This window comes from Prunus avium, chromosome 3 (assembly GCF_965620075.1).
Source record: "Prunus avium chromosome 3, drPruAviu1.hap1.1, whole genome shotgun sequence".
Taxonomy (NCBI): Eukaryota; Viridiplantae; Streptophyta; class Magnoliopsida; order Rosales; family Rosaceae; genus Prunus; species Prunus avium.
The window spans coordinates 11597352-11616534 of record NC_142286.1 but is presented as its reverse complement, the minus strand read 5'-3'; the positions used below and the strand labels follow the sequence as shown (position 1 = coordinate 11616534).

Genomic DNA, 19183 nt, shown 5'->3' with positions numbered 1-19183 from the left:
CTAATCCCTGTTGTCGAATGTCCATACATACTCTTCCTATTCATAGTTCAATTCGAATTAAAGCATGGTGTCTACTCTTAATTCAAACCAAGATAGCTAACATGCAAGCCTAAATGGTGATCAATCATTCAAACTAGCATATTAACTTATAAGCATAATGAATAAGAACAAAAACCATAATTGAAACTTGGAAACTAATCAAACTTGAAACTAAAGAAAAGAATTTACATAATTAAAAGTAAAGTGGAACTAAGAAAAACTTAAGGAGAATTTCAGCACAAATATTTCATCACTACAATTGAAAACTAGAAAATGAAACTAAGAGAATTTGAGGAAGAGAAGGGAAGGGAGCTCTAGAGAAGTGTTTGAGAGCTCCCCCCCTTGGGGTGTGTTTACAAGCTTAGAGAACTTCCCTATTTATAGGCCTAGGGGAAGTGAAAATCTGAATTCAATATGGCTAATGCATACAACACTTGTTTTATAAAATCTGAAATGGTTGATGCACTTGTATTAGAAAATCTAAATTGGGTGATGCACTTGTATTAGAAAATCTTGAATTGGTTGATGCACTTCACCAATAGATCCCACCAGCAGCCCTAGCTCATCTTCATGTCACCATGACCAAGCTTCCAACCAGAAATGATAGCTCATACCTAGCTCACCATGACCAAGCATCCAACCAGCACATGCTGAGGTCAGCATGACCAGCAACTTCAAGGGCTTACAACTTGGGCTTCTCTTAATCAAATTAGGACTTTAAGCACTCGAAATTGAAGTTCAGAATGTCTTCTTTCCAGCCATATGTTATTTGGGCCAATCCAAGGTCGGAGGAAGAAGTTAAGGCCGAAACAAAATGCTAACTCATTTTCCGCGCTGATAAGATCCATCCTGAGCATGGTTCTGTGTTTGCTAGGTAACGGACTCCAGATTTATCCAATGGGGCTGAATTTTGGATATGTTATAGTACACACCAATTGGAACAACTTTCATGAAGAATGTGGCCTCATTCGAGCTATGTAGGTTGTTGAAACAAAGCTTGCAATATGACCTACGGAACTGGACTGGGAGGGGGCTGTAGCCAAAATGAGTTTGTCTTTAAGCTCTTCATCTATTCATCCAAATTAGGCCTTAACATGCTTGAATTGCATGAATTATGCTCTCTTGCTCTATTTGCCTACAAAACACACAAAGAGAGGCAAATAACTCAGAATTATAGGAAACTAAGCAAAAGAAGTAAGTAAATTGGGCATGTATATGTATGAAATTATGAGCTTAACAGCCACCAAGCTATCATCTGGGGGCAGAAGTCTACCATCCCAATTTCTGTGCACAACAACTTGGGTGTCCACAGGTTATTCTGTTCAAACTACCGAAGTTGCAATCGAGCCTCGTCCTGGAGAGATTCAGATAATCTGGAGGTGCACAAGGATGCTCGTTGTGCAGTTAATAAAATCAATAACAGTCTGGATGGTCTTTATCCATCCTGGGAGCCGAATTCATCCAGTTCCTCCGATTTTGATGCTTGGTGGAAGGCCAGGTTTCGAGGGATGCCTGCTTCGGCTGCTGCAGTCAAGGTGCTTTTTGAGGGCTGGGCCTGTGGAAATGTGTTTGGCGAGCTCAGGGCAGCGTTGCCCAGCCTGAAACTTCTGGTAGGGTCCTTGTGTTTAGATCCCACTTCCTTTTGACTTGTTCTGCCTTGTTCCTTCTTCTAATCCTTGCTTCTTTTATGCAGCTGAAAGCCCTCCTCCTCCTCCTCCTCGCACCAGGTCTAAAAGACTTAGGAAGAGGCGTGAGATTGATTCTGATGAGACAGAAGAGTTTGCTGCCAATCCGAATGAAGCCTCTGGGACTGATGATGAGCTGAGAGAAGCTTTTGAGGCTGTTGAAAAAGAGGAGCAACAAGAAACGGAGTGGAAACTCCAAAAAAGAAAGGAAAAGATCTCGACGAAGAGGTGGGGGTGAATTCTGGTCATTTGTAGACATGCTCTTTCTGCTTTTTCTTTTCTAACTCCTGATTTCTGTTTGTCTGTTTAGGAGGAGATCCCCGCTGAGGTGATCGCAGAGAGCATTGCCTTGGCTCAACAACAGCGTGCCATTCCCCGGACAGAGCTGACTAGCTCAGAACTGGCCGCCTTTGAAGACACGGAGGCTGAACATTCTACTGCAGCTCCTGTATTTGAGGAACAGCCAGAGCCTTCTGTTTCAGAGCCAGTGGAGCAGGTAGAAGTTCCTGTAGCTGCTTCAACCAGTCAACCTGCATTCGAGCCTGTAGAACAAGCAGAACTCTCTGTCACAGCTCAAGCAGAACAGGCAATGCTAGGGTCTGGGGAGCATATGGAGGCTTTGGCAGAATCGGGACCTGTGGGACAGGTAGAACTTCCGGTTGCGAGCCTGGCAGAACCATCTGCCTCGGGGCCTGTGGAGCAGGTGGAGCTTCCTGCTGCAACCCCAGAATCTGAAGCAGAATTAACTGCTATTATTTCTGAAGCCATGGTAAGTCTTTGTCCTTTTATTTCTGTCCATCCTTCGTGCTTTATCCTGTCCTTGTTTTCTTTTTACATCTTATTCTTTTCAGGTGGAAGTGCCCGGAGCTGCAGGAGCCGTGGCAGTGGTTATTAGCCCCTTGAAGCCTGTTCTCGCAGCTGTAAGTTTTCACCATGTCATGAATTTTTCTTTTATTTCTGCCTTTTTCTAATCCACAATTTTGGTTTTGCAGATGCCTGTCCAATCCCGTGCTGTTTCAACCATCATAGCCTCCTTTGCTGACCCAGAATTGGCTGAATTCGAGGCTATGGACTTGGACGCCCAACTGGACAGGCTGGAGAAACTCAGTTCTACCCCTAACAAGACCAAATTCAAAGCAGTGGATGAGGCCATGGAGAGGGTGAAGGTCTGGCAATCTACTGAGCTGGAACTGGAGGAAAATAGGGAAGCTGTAGAACAACTGATGAAAGATCTGGACCTGCTGCACAGGCAGAACATGGCTCCTAGGCCAATTCTTGAGATAAGTCTGAACCTGGCCAGAGATGTGCTTAACCTTCACGATCGCTATGAGGATCTCAAGCCTACCTTCGAGACTTCTGAACTCTGCAAGACAACTCATGACGCTAATTTGGCTGATTATGCAAAACAGAAGGCAGAACTGGATCAGATGGTCGCGGGGTACAAAGAGGCCAAGGCTACTGCAGACAGGTTGGAGAAGCAGATTGAGGAGCTTCAAAAGCAGCTGGCAGAACGTAGGGAGGTACAGCGCAAGCTGGGTGCTGGACTGAGCTCCAAGACTAAGGCCACTTTCCTGGTGCAGACCATGGTTTCAGCCTCCAGGCCAGCTTTGGAAGTTGCAGAGGCTTCAATCCACCAGGGAGTACTGCTTCAGAAGGAGCTTTCGATTAAGAAGACGAGTCTGCAAGAAACCCTTAGAAAACTAGGATTTTAAAATTCAGATTTTGGAATTGTAATGAACTGGTTGAGTCACCAAAGTGACTATTTGAAAATGAAAGTTTATTTATTTTTTGGAATTTCGATTTCTCTTGACAAACTGAAATAAAAGATTATACTAATACCGAATTAAATCTTAAAACAAGATCAAACAACAGTTTCAAGTTGTTGCCTTTCTATCCCAGGATCTGTCTGCACAGCCTGTGAATCCCACATAGTTGGATAGAATTTCTTTAACCTTTTGCCATTGATTGGCGCAGCATGGACTTCTCCATCTCGATCCTGCAGTCTGTACGCCCCTAATCCTAGGACTTGGTTAATTATGAAAGGTCCTTCCCAAGTTGGTGACCATTTTCCATAACTAGCTATATGTGTTCCGAGGGGCAGAACTGCTTTCCAGACTATTTCTCCTTCTTCAAAACTCTTGTTTTTAACTCTCTTGTTGTATGCTCTTGACACAGCCTGTTTTCCTGCTAAGAGTTTGTTGAGGGTATCAATCCTACTCGCGTCCAACCCTTCCAGTTCTAATAACATGGCTTGGTTGTAGTCTTCTCCAACCAATTCGTTTTGATGGGCAATTCTGAGGGATTGGACTGCTATCTCCATAGGCAGAATTGCATCGTGACCATAAGTCAAAGCATATGGAGTCATACCAGTCGCCTCCCTTTTCGAAGTTCTATATGCCCATAAGGTTTCTGACAGCTTCTCATGCCATTGCTTTGGATTCTTCTCAAGCATTTTCCTGATAATATTGATTATCACTTTGTTACTTGATTCTGCCTGTCCGTTGGCTTGAGCATAATAAGGCGTGGATTGGAGTAGCTTAAATTTGAACGCTTCTGCCATGTTCAGCATATCTCCGGATATGAAAGAAGATCCCCTATCGGTAGTGATTGATTCTGGAATGCCGAATCTTTGTATGATCTGTTCTTCTATGAAAGTGATGATTTCTTGAGATGTGGTAGACTTAACAGGCTTGGCTTCCACCCACTTGGTAAAATAGTCCGTGGCTACAATGATGAAACAATGCTGTTGGCTGCTGGCTGGATAAATTTTGCCAATGAGGTCCATTGCCCATCCTCTGAATGGCCATGGCTTGACTACTGGGTTCATGGGAACCGAAGGAACCTGCTGGATCGGTCCATGTCTTTGACAAGCTTCACATCCCTTGGAGTAGTTAATGCAATCTTTCATCATGGTTGGCCAGAAATAACCATACCTTCTGATTAGCCAACACATTTTCCTTCCACCTTGATGTGCTCCACATATCCCTTCATGAGTTTCTCCCATGATCTTCATGTATTCTTTCTTTCCCAAGCATCTTAACAATACTTCATCCTTGCTTTTTCGGACCAAATCTTCATTCCACATGAGATAATTTAGGGCCATGATTCTGACTCTCTTTTCAGAAGGCAAGAGTGGGTATTGTAAATACCTTAGGATGGGAGTTCTCCAATCATCCTCAGCGATTATGGCAGAATTGACGTCTATTTCCATTCCTCTAGCTAGAACAGATGGCAGGCTCTTTTTCCCTACTTTGATAATTCTTTGCACACAATCTTCAGGGATTTGTATTCCTATAGCTATTTGAGCTAGTTCATTGGCTGCGAAGTTCTCTTCTCTTGGGATATGTTCCCAAGTGGCTTCCCTGAATTCTGTCAACAGATTCCTAGCTGCTACTAAATAGACAGCTAAGGCAGGGTTCAAACATTTGTATTCTCCAGCAATCTGTTTCAAAACAAGCATGGAATCTCCCAAAATTTCCACAGAATGGACTCCTAGTTCCACCAACATTTCAAGGCCAATGATTAAAGCTTCATATTCAGCTCTGTTGTTGGTGCATTGGAAATCCAACTGGATAGAATAACAATGTCTGACTCCCAAAGGTTCTTCTAGAACAATTCCTGCTCCGGAAGTTAAGTCAGTTTTTGATCCATCAAAATACAGCTTCCATGGTGTGAGATGAATCGAATAAATGAGATTGTTAAGGCAAACATGAGCTCTTGTCAATAGATCTACATTTGCTATATCCAAAGAGTCCATATTTTCAATTTCTTCTCCTGGATGATCGGCTAGGAAGTCTGCTACAGCTTGTCCCTTGACAGCTTTCTGAGGGACATATCTGAAAGCAAATTCTGTCAGAGCCAGAGTCCATTTCCCAATTCTGCCTCTTAGCATTGGCCTTGTTAGCATATATTTGATTAGGTCTGTCTTGGCAATGATATAAATGGTAAATGGCAGCATGTAGTGTCTGAGTTTTATAGCAGTGAAATATAAAGCCAGACAAAGCCTTTCGATCACAGAATAATTTCTTTCTACTTCTGTCAAAGTTCTGCTCAGATAGTATACCGCTTGCTCCTTCCCTTCGTTGTTGTCTTGGGCTAACAAACTTCCAATAGATGTTCCTGACGCAGACACATAGAGTTTGAGCGGTCTGCCCTTCTTTGGTGGGGACAGAACTGGTGGATTTGACAGATAGTGTTTAATTTCTTCAAAAGCCTGTTGGTGCTGTTCCTCCCATTTGAAGATCTGTTCCTGTTTTAGCCTTAACAAGGAAGAAAAGGGCTGAATCTTTCCCGCGGAATTGGATATGAATCTTCTTAGGAAGTTAATTTTTCCCAGAAGACTTTGCAGCTCCTTCTTGTTCCGAGGTGGTTGAGCTTCTATGATGGACTTTGCTTTATTTTTATCGACTTCTATGCCTTTTTGATGGACCAAAAAACCCAAGAAGTTTCCTGCCTGCACTCCAAAAATACATTTTTTAGGATTCATTTTCAATTTATGCTGTCTCATTCTTTGGAATGCCTTTCTCAGATCCGACACATGACTTTCAGCTTCCTTGGATTTAATTATCACATCATCTATATATACTTCTAGAGAATGTCCTATCATATCATGGAAAACAGAATTCATTGCTCTTTGATAAGTGGCTCCTGCATTTCGTAAGCCAAAAGGCATCACAGTGTATTCAAAAGCACCTATGTGCCCTGGACACATGAAAGCTGTTTTGTGGATATCTTCTTCTGCTACCATGATCTGGTTATACCCTGCGTTGCCGTCCATGAAAGATAGCATTTGGTTCTGGGCAGCTCCATCTACTAGCATATCTGCCATAGGCATAGGATATTCATCCTTGGGGGATGCTTCATTCAGATTTCTGTAATCGACACAAATCCTAACTGCCCCTGTTTTCCTTTTCAGAACTGGCACAATATTGGCTAGCCAGTTAGTGTAGATGGCCGGCCTGATGAATCCTGCTTTAAGCAGTCTTTCTATCTCTTCTTTGACTTTTAATTCTGTTTCCATGGACATTCTTCTTCTGGCCTGTTTAACTGGAAGGTAGCCTTCTTTGATAGGCAGCTTGTGCTCTACCAGTTTCCTGTCTAATCCTGGTATCTCGTGATAATGCCAAGCAAAACAGTCTTTAAAATCATGCAAAAGTGCGATGATTTCGTTTTTGAACGGTTCTTCCAATAGTGCACTAATGAAAGTGGGTCTTGGATCCTCTTCTGTCCCTAAATTAATCTCCTGTAATGGATCTTCCACTTCTGGTAAGGAATCATCTAGTGCTGATGGTGCAAAGTCCAATATCTCCTCCTGTAAACTCTCTTCCTGTTCTTTGATGCTCTCATGCGTGAATTCTGCCATATTAATTGCTGGATTCTGCACAATGAGTTTCTTTTCTTCCCAGTATATCAACAATCTTTTTGTAATGGATCGGATTGTTGCAGCTCGATCCTTTTCCTGTTGATTGGGACTAAACATCGGAGTTCTGGAGGTTCAGAACAAAAGGCCTATTCCAGTCTTCTAGAGAACTGGCCAGACCGTCTTCAATGAGCCTTTGGGCCGTGACACCATGAGGGCGGCCGTTCTGGTTGACTCCAAAGAAACTGAAAGGACCAAGGTCATCGTGATAGTATCTTGCCTCAAAACACATGGCAGAAGGCAGAAATGGCCGTGGATCGGCCTCTACTATCTCCATGTAACCTTCTTCATGCCAAAGAGCTAGCTGCTGATGCAGAGTAGAAGGAACGCAGAGGCTTTGGTGAATCCAGTCTCTTCCGAGCAATGCATTGTAGGTAGTAGAAGTAGTGTCCACCACAAAGAATGCAATTTTCAGCTTTTTGGTCCCAACAATGACATCCACGTCCAAAATTCCATGAGTCTTAGTGATGCCCCCGGCAAAGTTGGTGACGGTCAGACGTGTTGGAATTAGATCCTTTTCTGTTCTGCCCATTTTACTCAACAGTCTGTGTGGTAAAAGGTTAATGGCTGCGCCTCCATCTACCATTACCTTGGAAACAGGAATGCCTCCAAAGTTTGCAGTTATGAATAGAGGCATGAGGTGATTGGCCATTTCCCCGGTTGGTTTGGAGAAACAAAGATGTTCTGCAACTGGTTTCATGGTGGTTCCGCCTGTTCTGGCAGCAGGCACTTGCTGTTCTGGCGCTCCTTCTACTTCCGTCAGTCTGCACTCGAAGCTTTCTTGCGAGAGTACATCTCCCTCTAGAGTGCTTCCTTGTCCTTCTGCTGCCCTGAATCTCTCTGATAGGATAAATACCATGTTAATGCCAAGATCACCTTGCAACAAGTTCTCCAATTCTTCCCCAAAAGCTTCGGTTTCTTCATCTAATCCCCCATCGTATTCCATCTCCTCTGTCCATTCTCCTTGTTCTCCTGTTTCGAGGAAACCAGCTTGATCATCTGCAGATGGCTCATAGTCCAACTGTTCCTCCTCGTTTTCTTCAGTCCAGCCTTGTTGTTCTTCTTCTGGAACAGGTTCTGGCCCTTCTTGTACTTGTTGAAGTTTGGGTTGATCGGCGGGAGATGAGGTTGAACAGATGAAGGATTCTGTCTTTATCAGCTTTTGGGACTTATGTTTTGTCTGTTCTGCCTGAGGAATTGTTTCTGGATTTTCTCTTCTCCTGGCAGAATTTGGTTCTGTCAACACCTGCACATCTTTCCTGTTTCTAAGGAAGGTGGAATATTGTCTCTGAACCCTTCTTTTCTGAGTTCTGGTTAATTCCAAGGTTGGTCTACCGTTTTTTCCGACGGAATACCATCTTCCCTCTATGATAGTTGCCAAAGGCTTGTCATTTCCTGGCATCCTAATTGGTATCTCCTCCTTAGGTTGTCCTGGCATTCTTCTGTTTTGCTGAACTGGCCTGAGATAATCCCTTTGTCTGACTCTGTTTCTGGGAGGAATCGGAGCTAGGCCTTGCTGGTGCGACGTTCCAATCCGGTCAAATACGATGTGCGTGGGCTGTTTCTGCCTGTCCAGAGTAACTTCTAACTCACTTTCACACTTGCATTTACTGCATAGTACTATCCCGGCCGAGATGGTCGCCTTTGGCCTTTGAAAATTCTCCTTTGTAGTTCTCCTGCTTCTGCTGGAACTGGCATCTTCCCTCCGTTCTGGCCAATTTAAATTGACCATGTTAACTTGAGGTTGGGGAAACGGATCTGTCGTGACTGAAGGTGGTTTTTCTGCTAGTTTCAATCTTCCTGGAGTTATTCCTTCCTGTATGACATCTCTGAACACGACACAACTGTTAGTAGAGTGATTCCAAGAGTTGTGCCATCTGCAATACTGCCTGCCCTTAAGCTCCTCTGGTTTAGGCAGCTTGTGAGGCGTCTCTATTGCCTTTTGCGCCAACATTTCATCGAACAGAGCATCGACCTTGGTTAGATCGAAAGAGTAAACCTTGTTCTGTGTTGGTTTGTTTGGAACAAATCCTCCTGTAAATGGTGGTGGCTTCTGGTCCTTTGGTGGCTTTGTAAGAGCTTTGCAGCTGATAGGATGCTTTAACTTTGCCATTTCTGCCACTGCAACCTCTCTTTCCTCCGAGCCATCTGTGTCTTCTTCTAATTTTACTTCAATCAAATGAATTGAAGAAGAAGGGGACTTGTAGTATGTGCCTTTGGAAGAGTTCCTCTTCTGCTGTTCCTCCCTCAGCAGTTCCTCATATTTGGATGCTTTGTCTGCCAGTTCTGCCAGATCTCCGAACAGCATCCCGTCAAATCTTTTTCTTAATGAAATTTTGAGGGAGGTCTGAGCCATCTGAATGAAATGTCTTTCTTCCATGGGAATTCGGCACTTCATCTTGAGCTTCCTGAATCTGGTTATGAAATCCTGGGCAGGTTCGTCTTCGCTTTGCTTAAGAGCGGCAAGATCACTGATGGTGACTTCTGGCTGGATCCTGAAATAATAGTCATGAAAAATGTTTTCCATTTGCTCCCAGGTCTGAACAGAATTGGCTGGCAAACTAGTATACCAGGTGAAAGCCTGTCCGGAGAGAGAATTCCCAAAAAGCCTTAGCTTTAACAAAGGATTATTCTCTATGGCTATACACTGGACAGAAAACCTGCCTATGTGTTCAACGGACGAAGCATGAGGATCTTCTCCGTTAAATAAGGTGAAGTTTGGTACTTTGAAACCTGCAGGTAAAGGAATCTGATCTATGTAAGCCGGGTACGGCTTTCTGTAGGTGGGCCTTTCTCCTCTCCTGGCCTCTGGCTCCATCATTTCTCTGATCATTCTTTGTAGTGCCCCCATGTCATTCAAAGCATTGGCAGGACGTGGATTTCGTCCCTGTTCTGGCTGATCATTATCAAACCTATGCTCTATTCTGTATGGTCGGGGCAGAGCTTCCTCCCTGTGTTCTTCCTCTTCTTCAATCTCCAGATGGTTTCTCCAATTTGCCCCCGGTCTGTTCCTGTCATTGTTGGCAAAAGGGTTAATTCCCCCTCTGCCTCTCCTGCCCCTTGCTAGTGGAGGGAATGGATTGGGGTCCATTCTTCTTGGTCTGTAGGGTGGCACGGCTGGCGCCTCAGGAAAAAGTGGCAATGGTTGATCTCGTGGGGCCACAGGTTGTGGTGCAGGCGGTTCTGGCCGATTCTGGGGAACCTGAACTGGTGCAAGACCTTCTGGCCTGGCTGGGGCCTCGTGTTCTTGGGCGAGAAGGGCTCCGCCCCTCTGTCCAGCTTGGATTTCTTCGGGTCCCGGTACTCCAGCTATCTGTGCAATAAGAGGATTCTCTTGATATGGCCATGCCAGTCCTGGTGGAGGACCGTAGGGAAGGTCCAACTGTTGCACTACGGCGTCAGGATTTGGAATCCTGGCCATAGCGGCCTCGCGGTCTTTCCTGAACTGCCTGTTAACTTGCCACTGCATCATGGCTGTTATGTTGTTCAAAGACTCCTGACTCCTTTGTGTTGTGGCCTCTTGTCGGAACACGGCTTCCTGTATTTGGTTCAGCCTCCTGGAACCAGTTCTAGAACGTCTGCTTCCTGTACTGCCATGAGCTGATTGTCTAGCGTCTCTTTCTTCCGAGTCTGGTCCTTCTTGGAAAGCTGCTTGGTCTCGTTCCATCGTGTGATATGGGTTCTGGCTAGAACTTCCAATATACATATACTTTCAAAATACTGCAGGGTGTATATACTGAGAAGTTCCACCGGGCGTGCCAAATTGTTCACCCGTTTTGATTTACTTCCTGAGATGACAGGGCAAAGTTCCCCATTAATTCAAAGACCATGTTTTGGTCAGTGAATTAACTTTCTTTATGTGTTGAGCGTGCCACTGTTAGCAATTTTTCAACCCTAACAGACTTATGGTAAAAATAACTTGCGCCCCAAGTTACTAACTTTTACCAAACGATTGTGAATTTGGGTGAGGAATATCTCCCAAGTAAGTTCTTTTCTATGCCTTAGACTGGTAAGGACTTTTACAATTTATCTCAGTATAAAAACCGGTAGTTCTGACCAGAATGAAAGATGACAGATTGAACCAATTTCAGGCAGAACTCCCTTTTACAAGACTCAAAAAGGGAAAAACTGACTATACAAGGACAAGAAGAGGGCTGTGCTTCCATTTCTGTCTGGATAGTTGCCTCTGTTCTGGGCTGGACTGGGTACGCCTGTGCTGGACTGGACTTTTAACAACTTCAACTGCTAGGCTTCAGCTGCAAATCGATACCAAAGCTTGAGTTTGGCAGAGCTTTAATCTATTTCGAACCCTGGAAGGCTTTTGGATGGGCAGAACTGGGACTTCTCCAGTCTGAAAGGGGCAGAAGTGGCTGGACTCGAGCTGGAAATGGGCTATAATACCTGTGCTGCTTAGTCAGGGCTCTTCACAAATTTGTTGAGTTTTTCATATTTGAGGAAACTCGAAACTCTGCTTAGCTTGGCTTTTACTGAACCAAATTTGTAACGAGAGAAACCTCGTTATTGTTGACTATGCGAACTGGGATTCAAACCAGAGGTAGCGATTTAAACTTGTCTTTGCTGGGAGAAGACAGGATGATTCTGCAAGCTTGTTGGCAAGCTTTTGAATATTTCAGGCTCGAAGTCTGTTGGAACTTGTTTAGGATTTTTGTGATCAAGTGATCATTTGAGTGTTTGTCTTTTGACTGAGTTTTGGTTGGTTGGTTGATTGATTGTTCCTTGCTCTGTTCACCCTCTCTTGTATATATAGGAAGTGTTCCTCCGAGAATGGGCGGCAAGTAATCAAAAGATCTTTTTAATTTTAAAATGAAATAAACAGGGGTTCTATCCATTTTCTGGCGAGTAAGCACTCAACGATTAGTTCCTGAGGTGACCACTTCTGTATTTTTGATGGAGTGCCATGCCTGTTCTTCCATTCCACCTGCTTTTGCAAAAGGTCTGGAGTTTTGGAGATGGCTGGCTCTCAGCTTTTGGACAGCTTCCTGTTTCCCGCTTATCTCTCTTTTTATAAAAATAGAGTCTGCTTATCCTCGAAAATGGCATTCCTCCAAAATATCAGAATATCTTTTAGATAAACTAAGCGGGTTCTAATCTTCTGGCAACAAGCTACTTTAGATTTTTTCTTCTTTTATACCTGCTCCTGTTCTATTTTCAGTTTTCAGCCGAAATTATTGACTCCTCCAAGTCAGGGATCACGTAGGACTGTTCCGTTTTGAAGGCCAGCTTGAGTCTAGTTTGCTTTTGAGCCTAATTTTGGATTTCTTCGAGGCCCAAGTTTTTTTTTTCTGATTCCTATTGTTCCCAAGCCTTTTAATGTTTTGGGCCGTGTTCTTGGCCTGTCCACTCGTTTAATGGGCTGGGTCGTGCTGATGGGCTTGAGGTCGTCTGATACAAGCGGCCTAGGAGATGGTGTGGGCTTTTGTTTTCGGCGTGCTAAATTTGGGCCCAAACAATTTGAAATAACATTTTTACCCTTTGTATTTTATACTGGAGCCAGATCACGCCCCAACTTTGGATTCATCCCAAACGGAGAGCACGAGGTCGCAACCAAGGTCTAAAATATCGATGATATCGGAAATATCGGTAGTCCAAAAACAGGGAAATTTCGATGGAAATATCGGGATATTATCGATAGAAATTGAATAAAAACCACGAAAATTGTAAGGAAAACTTTGGAGAATGTTTATTTAGTCAATTATCTATTAGTTTATCACAAAAAATGAGAAGGAAATGCATTGCATGATGGATTTAACTGATTTAAGTTGATTATACAGCGAGCTGTCAAACACTGTATAGATCTTCGTCTCCTGCAGTAATTCAGAACCTATGCTAATTATTGTGCTGTTTTTGAATCTGATGAGGTCTGATTTTTAGGTTATGCGATTGAATTACTTGGAAATGGGCTTTTCTTGAGAATTTTTTGTTTAATTTCGGTGGTGTTGTTTTGAGATTTGAACTGTGGCTGCTTTGTTGTGTTTTGAGTTCGTTTATGAATGTATTAGAGTGGTAGCTAGGATTGCAGATTGATCATCCAGGGGAAATTTCTACATGTGCTTTAGCATCTCCAGTTGTTGAAAAATATTTACTTCTGGTGCTTTAGAAACATCCACCTTTACCATTATAGTTGTTATATTTGAACATATATTACCTGCTCCTGTAATTTTTCTTGACTATGCATCCTTTCCGCAAATTCATCTGCTCCAAGCTCAGCTTCATCACAGGCCATCTCCTCCCTGTCATTCCATAGATGAGTACTACTAACAGCAACATGCAATACAAATATCCGAACCTTTCTTGTTATCCTTCCCCACCTTTTAAAGGTAAGATTTGTAGTTTTAGCCCAATATCTAAGGCTAACACACATGAGCACAAGGCGTACAAGTTACAAGACTCTAGAATCCAATGAACTCAAGCACTCCTTGTGATTGTTACTTCAAAAGGCAATAAGAAATAAACACTGAGCAGAATTTTTAACTTCAAAAATGGGCAGAAGAGGATTTGGAGGCAAGGTATCATTGTGTCGGTTGTTAGTTTATATTGTTATTTCACCAGCATGCATGCACGAATTTCATCCTGCGTTTCATCTCCCCACACATGCATGTATATATGTATGTATGTATATGTTTTTTTAGATGGAGCATACTTGGTTTTGGTTATTAAGTTTTCTATCCTAATTGGCAGCTCATGTTTTCAGGTTGTTTCTGTCATGTCTATGTGGACCAGGATGCAGCCTGCTTATGCTGCAAATATGTGGAAATGAAGCTCTCAACAAGCGGCTGGGGATGAAGGTAATTATGCTTTGCTTGAGTTTTTTCATTTTGGAAGATAGGAATACAATTTCATCTAATTAGCATAAGGCCAAAGACCAAAATATAGTACTTAATTTTACAAAAATAAAAATATCAAAATTACACACAATGCCACTCCTTCTAAGGCAAGCATACTATGCCACATGTCCACATCCAGCCAACAGCCACCGCCGGCCACCCGCCGCCCCTTGCCAACCGCCATTGCCGGTCACCACCGCCCATCGCCGGCCTGCCACCGTATGCAGGGGACCACTCCGTTGCCCTTTATTCACCTTTAAGAAAAAAAGATTTTGTGTCATTGAAGGGACTCGAACCTTGACCCTCAAAGGACGAGGGCTCACTCACAAACCACTACACCAAACATGATTTTGTAATATTTATTCAGTTATACAATATTTATATAAACAATCAACGGTTTAAAACAAAAAAAAAAACCATTTCAATACATATTCACACAAAAACTGCAAATAAAAACAGAAACTGCAACAAAAATGCAATGTAGATATCAATTATGTTAAAAAAACAAAAACAAAAACAAAAACAAATTTAATTTTATAGAAGCAAAATGGAGGAACCAAGATGAAAGTACTAAAATGGAAACTGCGATGCAAAAACGGAAATTGCAATGTAGAAGCAGAAATTGCAATGCATAAATAGAAACTGCAATACAAAAATGGAAACTGCAAGGCTGAGTTTGGGCAAAAATGCTCAGCTCTAGAGGTAAACTAAACAAAACAATATTTTTTTTATTCAAGACATGTTGGGGGAGGGGGAATCAGACTGAAGACCACCTAGAATGTAAAATAGGTTATTCATGTTTCTGTTTTCTGAATTGCACGTTCCGTTTTCTACATTGCAGGTTCTATTTTCTGCAATGCAATTTCCGTTTTCTGCAATGCAGTTTCCTTTTTCTGCATTGTAGTTTCCATTTAATGCATTGCAGTTTCCGTTTTCTGCCTTGCATTTTCCGTTTTCTACAAAGAGCAAAAAGAGATATATGTAGACGAAAGCATCAGTTGGCTCGTGATTTTGAAAAAAAGAGCAAAAAGAGATATATGCAGATGAAATGCAATCAACCTCCAGATAGTAAACAGTTGATGAAAACCATATGAATTCCACATTTACAATAGGTATTTAAATGAACTAAAATTAATACAAAATTTGACTCAACTAAGCCTTATACCAAATTATCCATCATTTCCTTCTCTACCAATTTCTCAGCAACCAATCTAGAGAGAGAGAGAGAGAGAGAGAGAGAGAGAGAGAGAGAGAGAGAGAGAGAGAGAGAGAGATGAGCAAAAACCGAGTGACTTGGTCACCACCTTTAAGAAGAGCTTCATAACATCGACCAACGGAGAGGAGGTTGATGTGCCTTATATGTACATGCCCGCATTCATCTAGCACGAGGCCTTTTGGGAGCTCACTGGCTTCGGAGTCATGGGAACTCCGAAGTTAAGTGAGTTGGGGGCTAGAGCAATCCCAGGATGGGTGACCCACTGGGAAGTTGCTCGTGAGCTCCCAAAAACAAAACCATGAGGGCAGAGAGGGGGGCCCAAAGCGGACAATATCGTGCTACGGCGGAGCCGATCCCGGGATGTGACAGCTTGGTATCAGAGCATTAGGTTTTTTTCCCTTGACTTTCATGCTTCTTTTGCGTGTTGGTACTAATGATTCTCTGTTTTCTTTGTTTAGAATCATGCATCCCCATGGTGCCAGGACGAGAGGTCGTGGCGCGTTCAAAGATATGGACCAAATCCTCCACCTCCATCTCCACCACCCTCTCCACCACCACCACCTTCACCTCCACCTCCACCATCTCCACCACCTGCTGGAGAGCAAGCTGGAGAGAATATGCTGGATTTGCAACAAGTAATCAAACAATTCACCAATCAGTTCACCAATCAGTTCGCCCAAACTATGGCTAGAGCCATGCAAGGGAGACGGGATACGGAAGGTTCTGACATCAGGAGAGTTAAAGAGTTGGGAGCCAAAGAGTTCTATGGTAGCTCTGATCCTATGGAAGCCGAGGCTTGGCTCATCGATATGGAACGAGTTTTTGAGGTTTTGCAATGTCCTGAAGGGGATAAAGTTAGATTGGTTGTCTTCCTGCTAAAGGGGATAAAGTTAGATTGCTAATAAGCCTGTTCAATTTATTAAGCTGCACACAAATCATGTGATACCATCTAGTGGTGTCACAGAATAGTCAACCAGAATAGGGTTTAAAGGAAAAGAAAAATTATTCTAATTAGTTGAAATTTCCAAGACTTGATCAATTCTAGACAACCAGAATAGTCAACCAAGTAATTTGAATGGTACGACTTAAAGAAAAATAAAAGAAAGTTTCAAGTCATCAATTCTTGTAACACGGCATTTGTGCACATGATAATATAAAGAAATTAAAATAGCATGAAGGTCATATAGATAATCTTTTAACACATAGATTGGAAAAATGGCTAGAAAATTTGTTGTTGTAGCCGTTGTCCATGCAGAGGAAGTAGGTTTCATGCCAGACAACTCGGGAGGCCTACTTTTGTTGTGCATGATTTTTGTATCCCTCTCACTTATATCAATGGTCATATTTGCTTGTAGTGATAAAGGATCAAAGAAGAAAAAGCGCCAAGCTGATTGTGGCGACTGCGATTTCACCGGTTGTTGTTGTGGTGATGGAGGCGGTTGTTAAGCTCATAATTTCATACATATACATGCCCAATTTACTTACTTCTTTTGCTTAGTTCCTATAATTCTAAGTTATTTCCCTCCCTTTGTGTGTTTTGTAGGCCAATAGAGCAAGAGAGCATAATTCATGCAATTCAAGCATGTTAAGGCCTAATTTGGATGAATGGAAGAAGAGCTTAAAGACAAACTCATTTTTCCTACAGCCTCTTGCCAGTCCAGTTTCGTGGGTCATATTGCAAGCTTTGTTTCAGCAATCTACACAGCTCGGATGAGGCAGCATTCTTCATGAAAGTTGTTCCAATGGGTGTGTACTATAACATATCCAAAATTCAGCCCCATTGGATAAATATGGAGTCTGTTACCTAGCAAACACAGAGCCATGCTCAGGATGGATTTTATCAGCGCGCAAAATGAGTTAGCAATTTGTTTTGGCCTTAACTTCCTCCTCCGACCTTGGATTGGCCCAAATGATATATGGCTGGAAAGAAGACATTCTGAAATTCAAGTTTGAGTGCTTAAAGTCTTAATTTGCTTAAGGGAAGCCCAATTCGTAAGCCCTTGAAGTTGCTGGTCATGCTGACCTCAGGATGAGCTATTGTTTCTGGTTGGAAGCTTGGTCATGGTGAGCTAGGCATGAGCTATTGAGCTTGTTGGAAGCTTGGTCATGGTGACATGAAGATGAGCTAGGGCTGCTGGTGGGATTTATTGGTGAAGTGCATCAACCAATTCAGATTTTATATTGCAAGTGTTGTATGCATTAGTGAAGTGCATCAACCAATTTAGATTGTATAATGCAAGTGTTGAATGCATTAGCCATATTGAATTCAGATTTATCACTCCCCTCTCCCTATAAATACCACATCCATTCCACATTCAAGACACAACAAATCTTGGGATTCACAACCCCACAATTCACTCCAACCATCCTCAAACACTCTCACAATCCCAAACACTCCAACAATCACCAAAACAACTCCAGCAAACTTCTCTTCCATTTCCCTACGAATTTCATCTTCCTTAGCCATCACCACTCACTCAAACTCATCCCAAATCACCTCCATATCCTTCATACATCTTTCTAGAAGTGGGGAAGCTCTTGGAGAAGCATTAGAAGTGGAGAAGCACTTGGAGAAGCCTTGGACACCACAAGAACTTCAGAAAAAGGGTTTTTCTACTCTTATTGCATTCATTATGTTTTCTCATTTCTGTTCAAGTCTCTTTTCCATTATGAGTAGCTAAATCCATAACTAGGGCTTCGATGTAACCTAACATGAATATTCTGGGTTTATAAGTTTGGAGTTTCAAGTTTGATTCATGATTCATGTTCTTATTCATTATGCTTATAAGTTAACATGCTTGTTTGAATGATTGATCACCATTAGAACTTGTTTGTTAACTATCTTGGTTTGAATTAAGAGTATACACCATGCTTTAATTCGAATTGAACTATGAATAGGAAGAGTATGTATGGACATTCGACAACAGGGATTAGATACATACTTGGTTGTTTAAAATGTTCTTCTATGCTTAATGGGTTCCTAATGCTTAATTTTAGGTTAGACAACAAATGATCAAATTAGGGAATTAGGAACACAAGGTTAGGACCAAACACCATGGCCTAATCATACTTTAGCTAGAATCAATCTTTGAATCTGAATTAGACTTGTTACTTGAATCTTTATAACCCAGAATTGAATTGTTATGGTGATTCGAATGCCCTAGTCTCAAAATCTGTTTTCCAACTCTTAAAACCACTTTTTGTTACATTTGTTTACTTGTTTTTGTTTGCAATTTCATTTTGCTTCTTTTGTTCAACAATCACAACCACTCTTGTTCTAAATTCTGTTTTAGACATAACCTCCTACTTTCTTGAATTTGGTAATCTAAGTACATAACTAGTTTTAACTTCTCAGTCTTCGTGGGTACGACCTCGTACTTGTCTTGCTATACTAATAATTGCCCCGTACAATTGCGAGTTAACATAATATTAACAACAGCGGTCCATGTGGAGGAGGAGGTGGAGATGGAGGAGGAGGTGGAGATGGAGGTGGAGGCGGAGGTTGTGGAGGTGGAGGTGGTGGTGGAGGATGTGGAGGCGGAGGTGGGGGTTGAGATTGTTTAGAAAGAAATGGTAACTAGTCCAAATTTATACGTAAGCTAAAAGCAAGCATAATAATGTAACTAATAGATGTGAATTTGTAATTTGAATATGATAATCTGTTTATGATCCGAATCTAAAAACTCATTGGTTTAACAAATCATATATAAATTTTGTAAATATATATATAATCTGATCCGACTATATGATAATTTGTTTGTTCGACCAAATTGCCATGCCAGCTCAAGTAAAATTGACCTTGTTGTATTAACCAATGCTTGGGCATTTTTATTGCAACTCTGCAACTAAAATAAAGAAAAGAAAAAGAAAAACTGCAACTCTGCAACTCCCCTTCCCCTCATTCCCCTTCCGTCTCTCACCCTCTCTTTTACTATATCCCTCACACCATCCTCCCAGTCACGCCACCACCTGACCCACT

At 42.2% G+C, this 19183-nt stretch overlaps 2 protein-coding genes across 2 annotated transcripts; both read left to right on the top strand.

Moving 5' to 3' along the window:
* The first annotated feature begins 2716 nt into the window (after positions 1 to 2716).
* On the top strand, positions 2717 to 3436 carry LOC148295630 (uncharacterized). Its single transcript, XM_088250338.1, has one exon. It carries the CDS (start codon positions 2717 to 2719, stop codon positions 3434 to 3436), a length of 720 nt encoding a protein of 239 aa, XP_088106464.1.
* Positions 3437 to 12836: 9400 nt separating this feature from the next.
* LOC110764186 (uncharacterized) lies at positions 12837 to 16346 on the top strand. Its single transcript, XM_021967107.2, has 2 exons — positions 12837 to 13949; positions 15663 to 16346. Exons 1-2 carry the CDS (start codon positions 13899 to 13901, stop codon positions 16104 to 16106), a joined length of 495 nt encoding a protein of 164 aa, XP_021822799.1. The 5' UTR covers positions 12837 to 13898; the 3' UTR covers positions 16107 to 16346.
* Positions 16347 to 19183: the final 2837 nt, after the last annotated feature.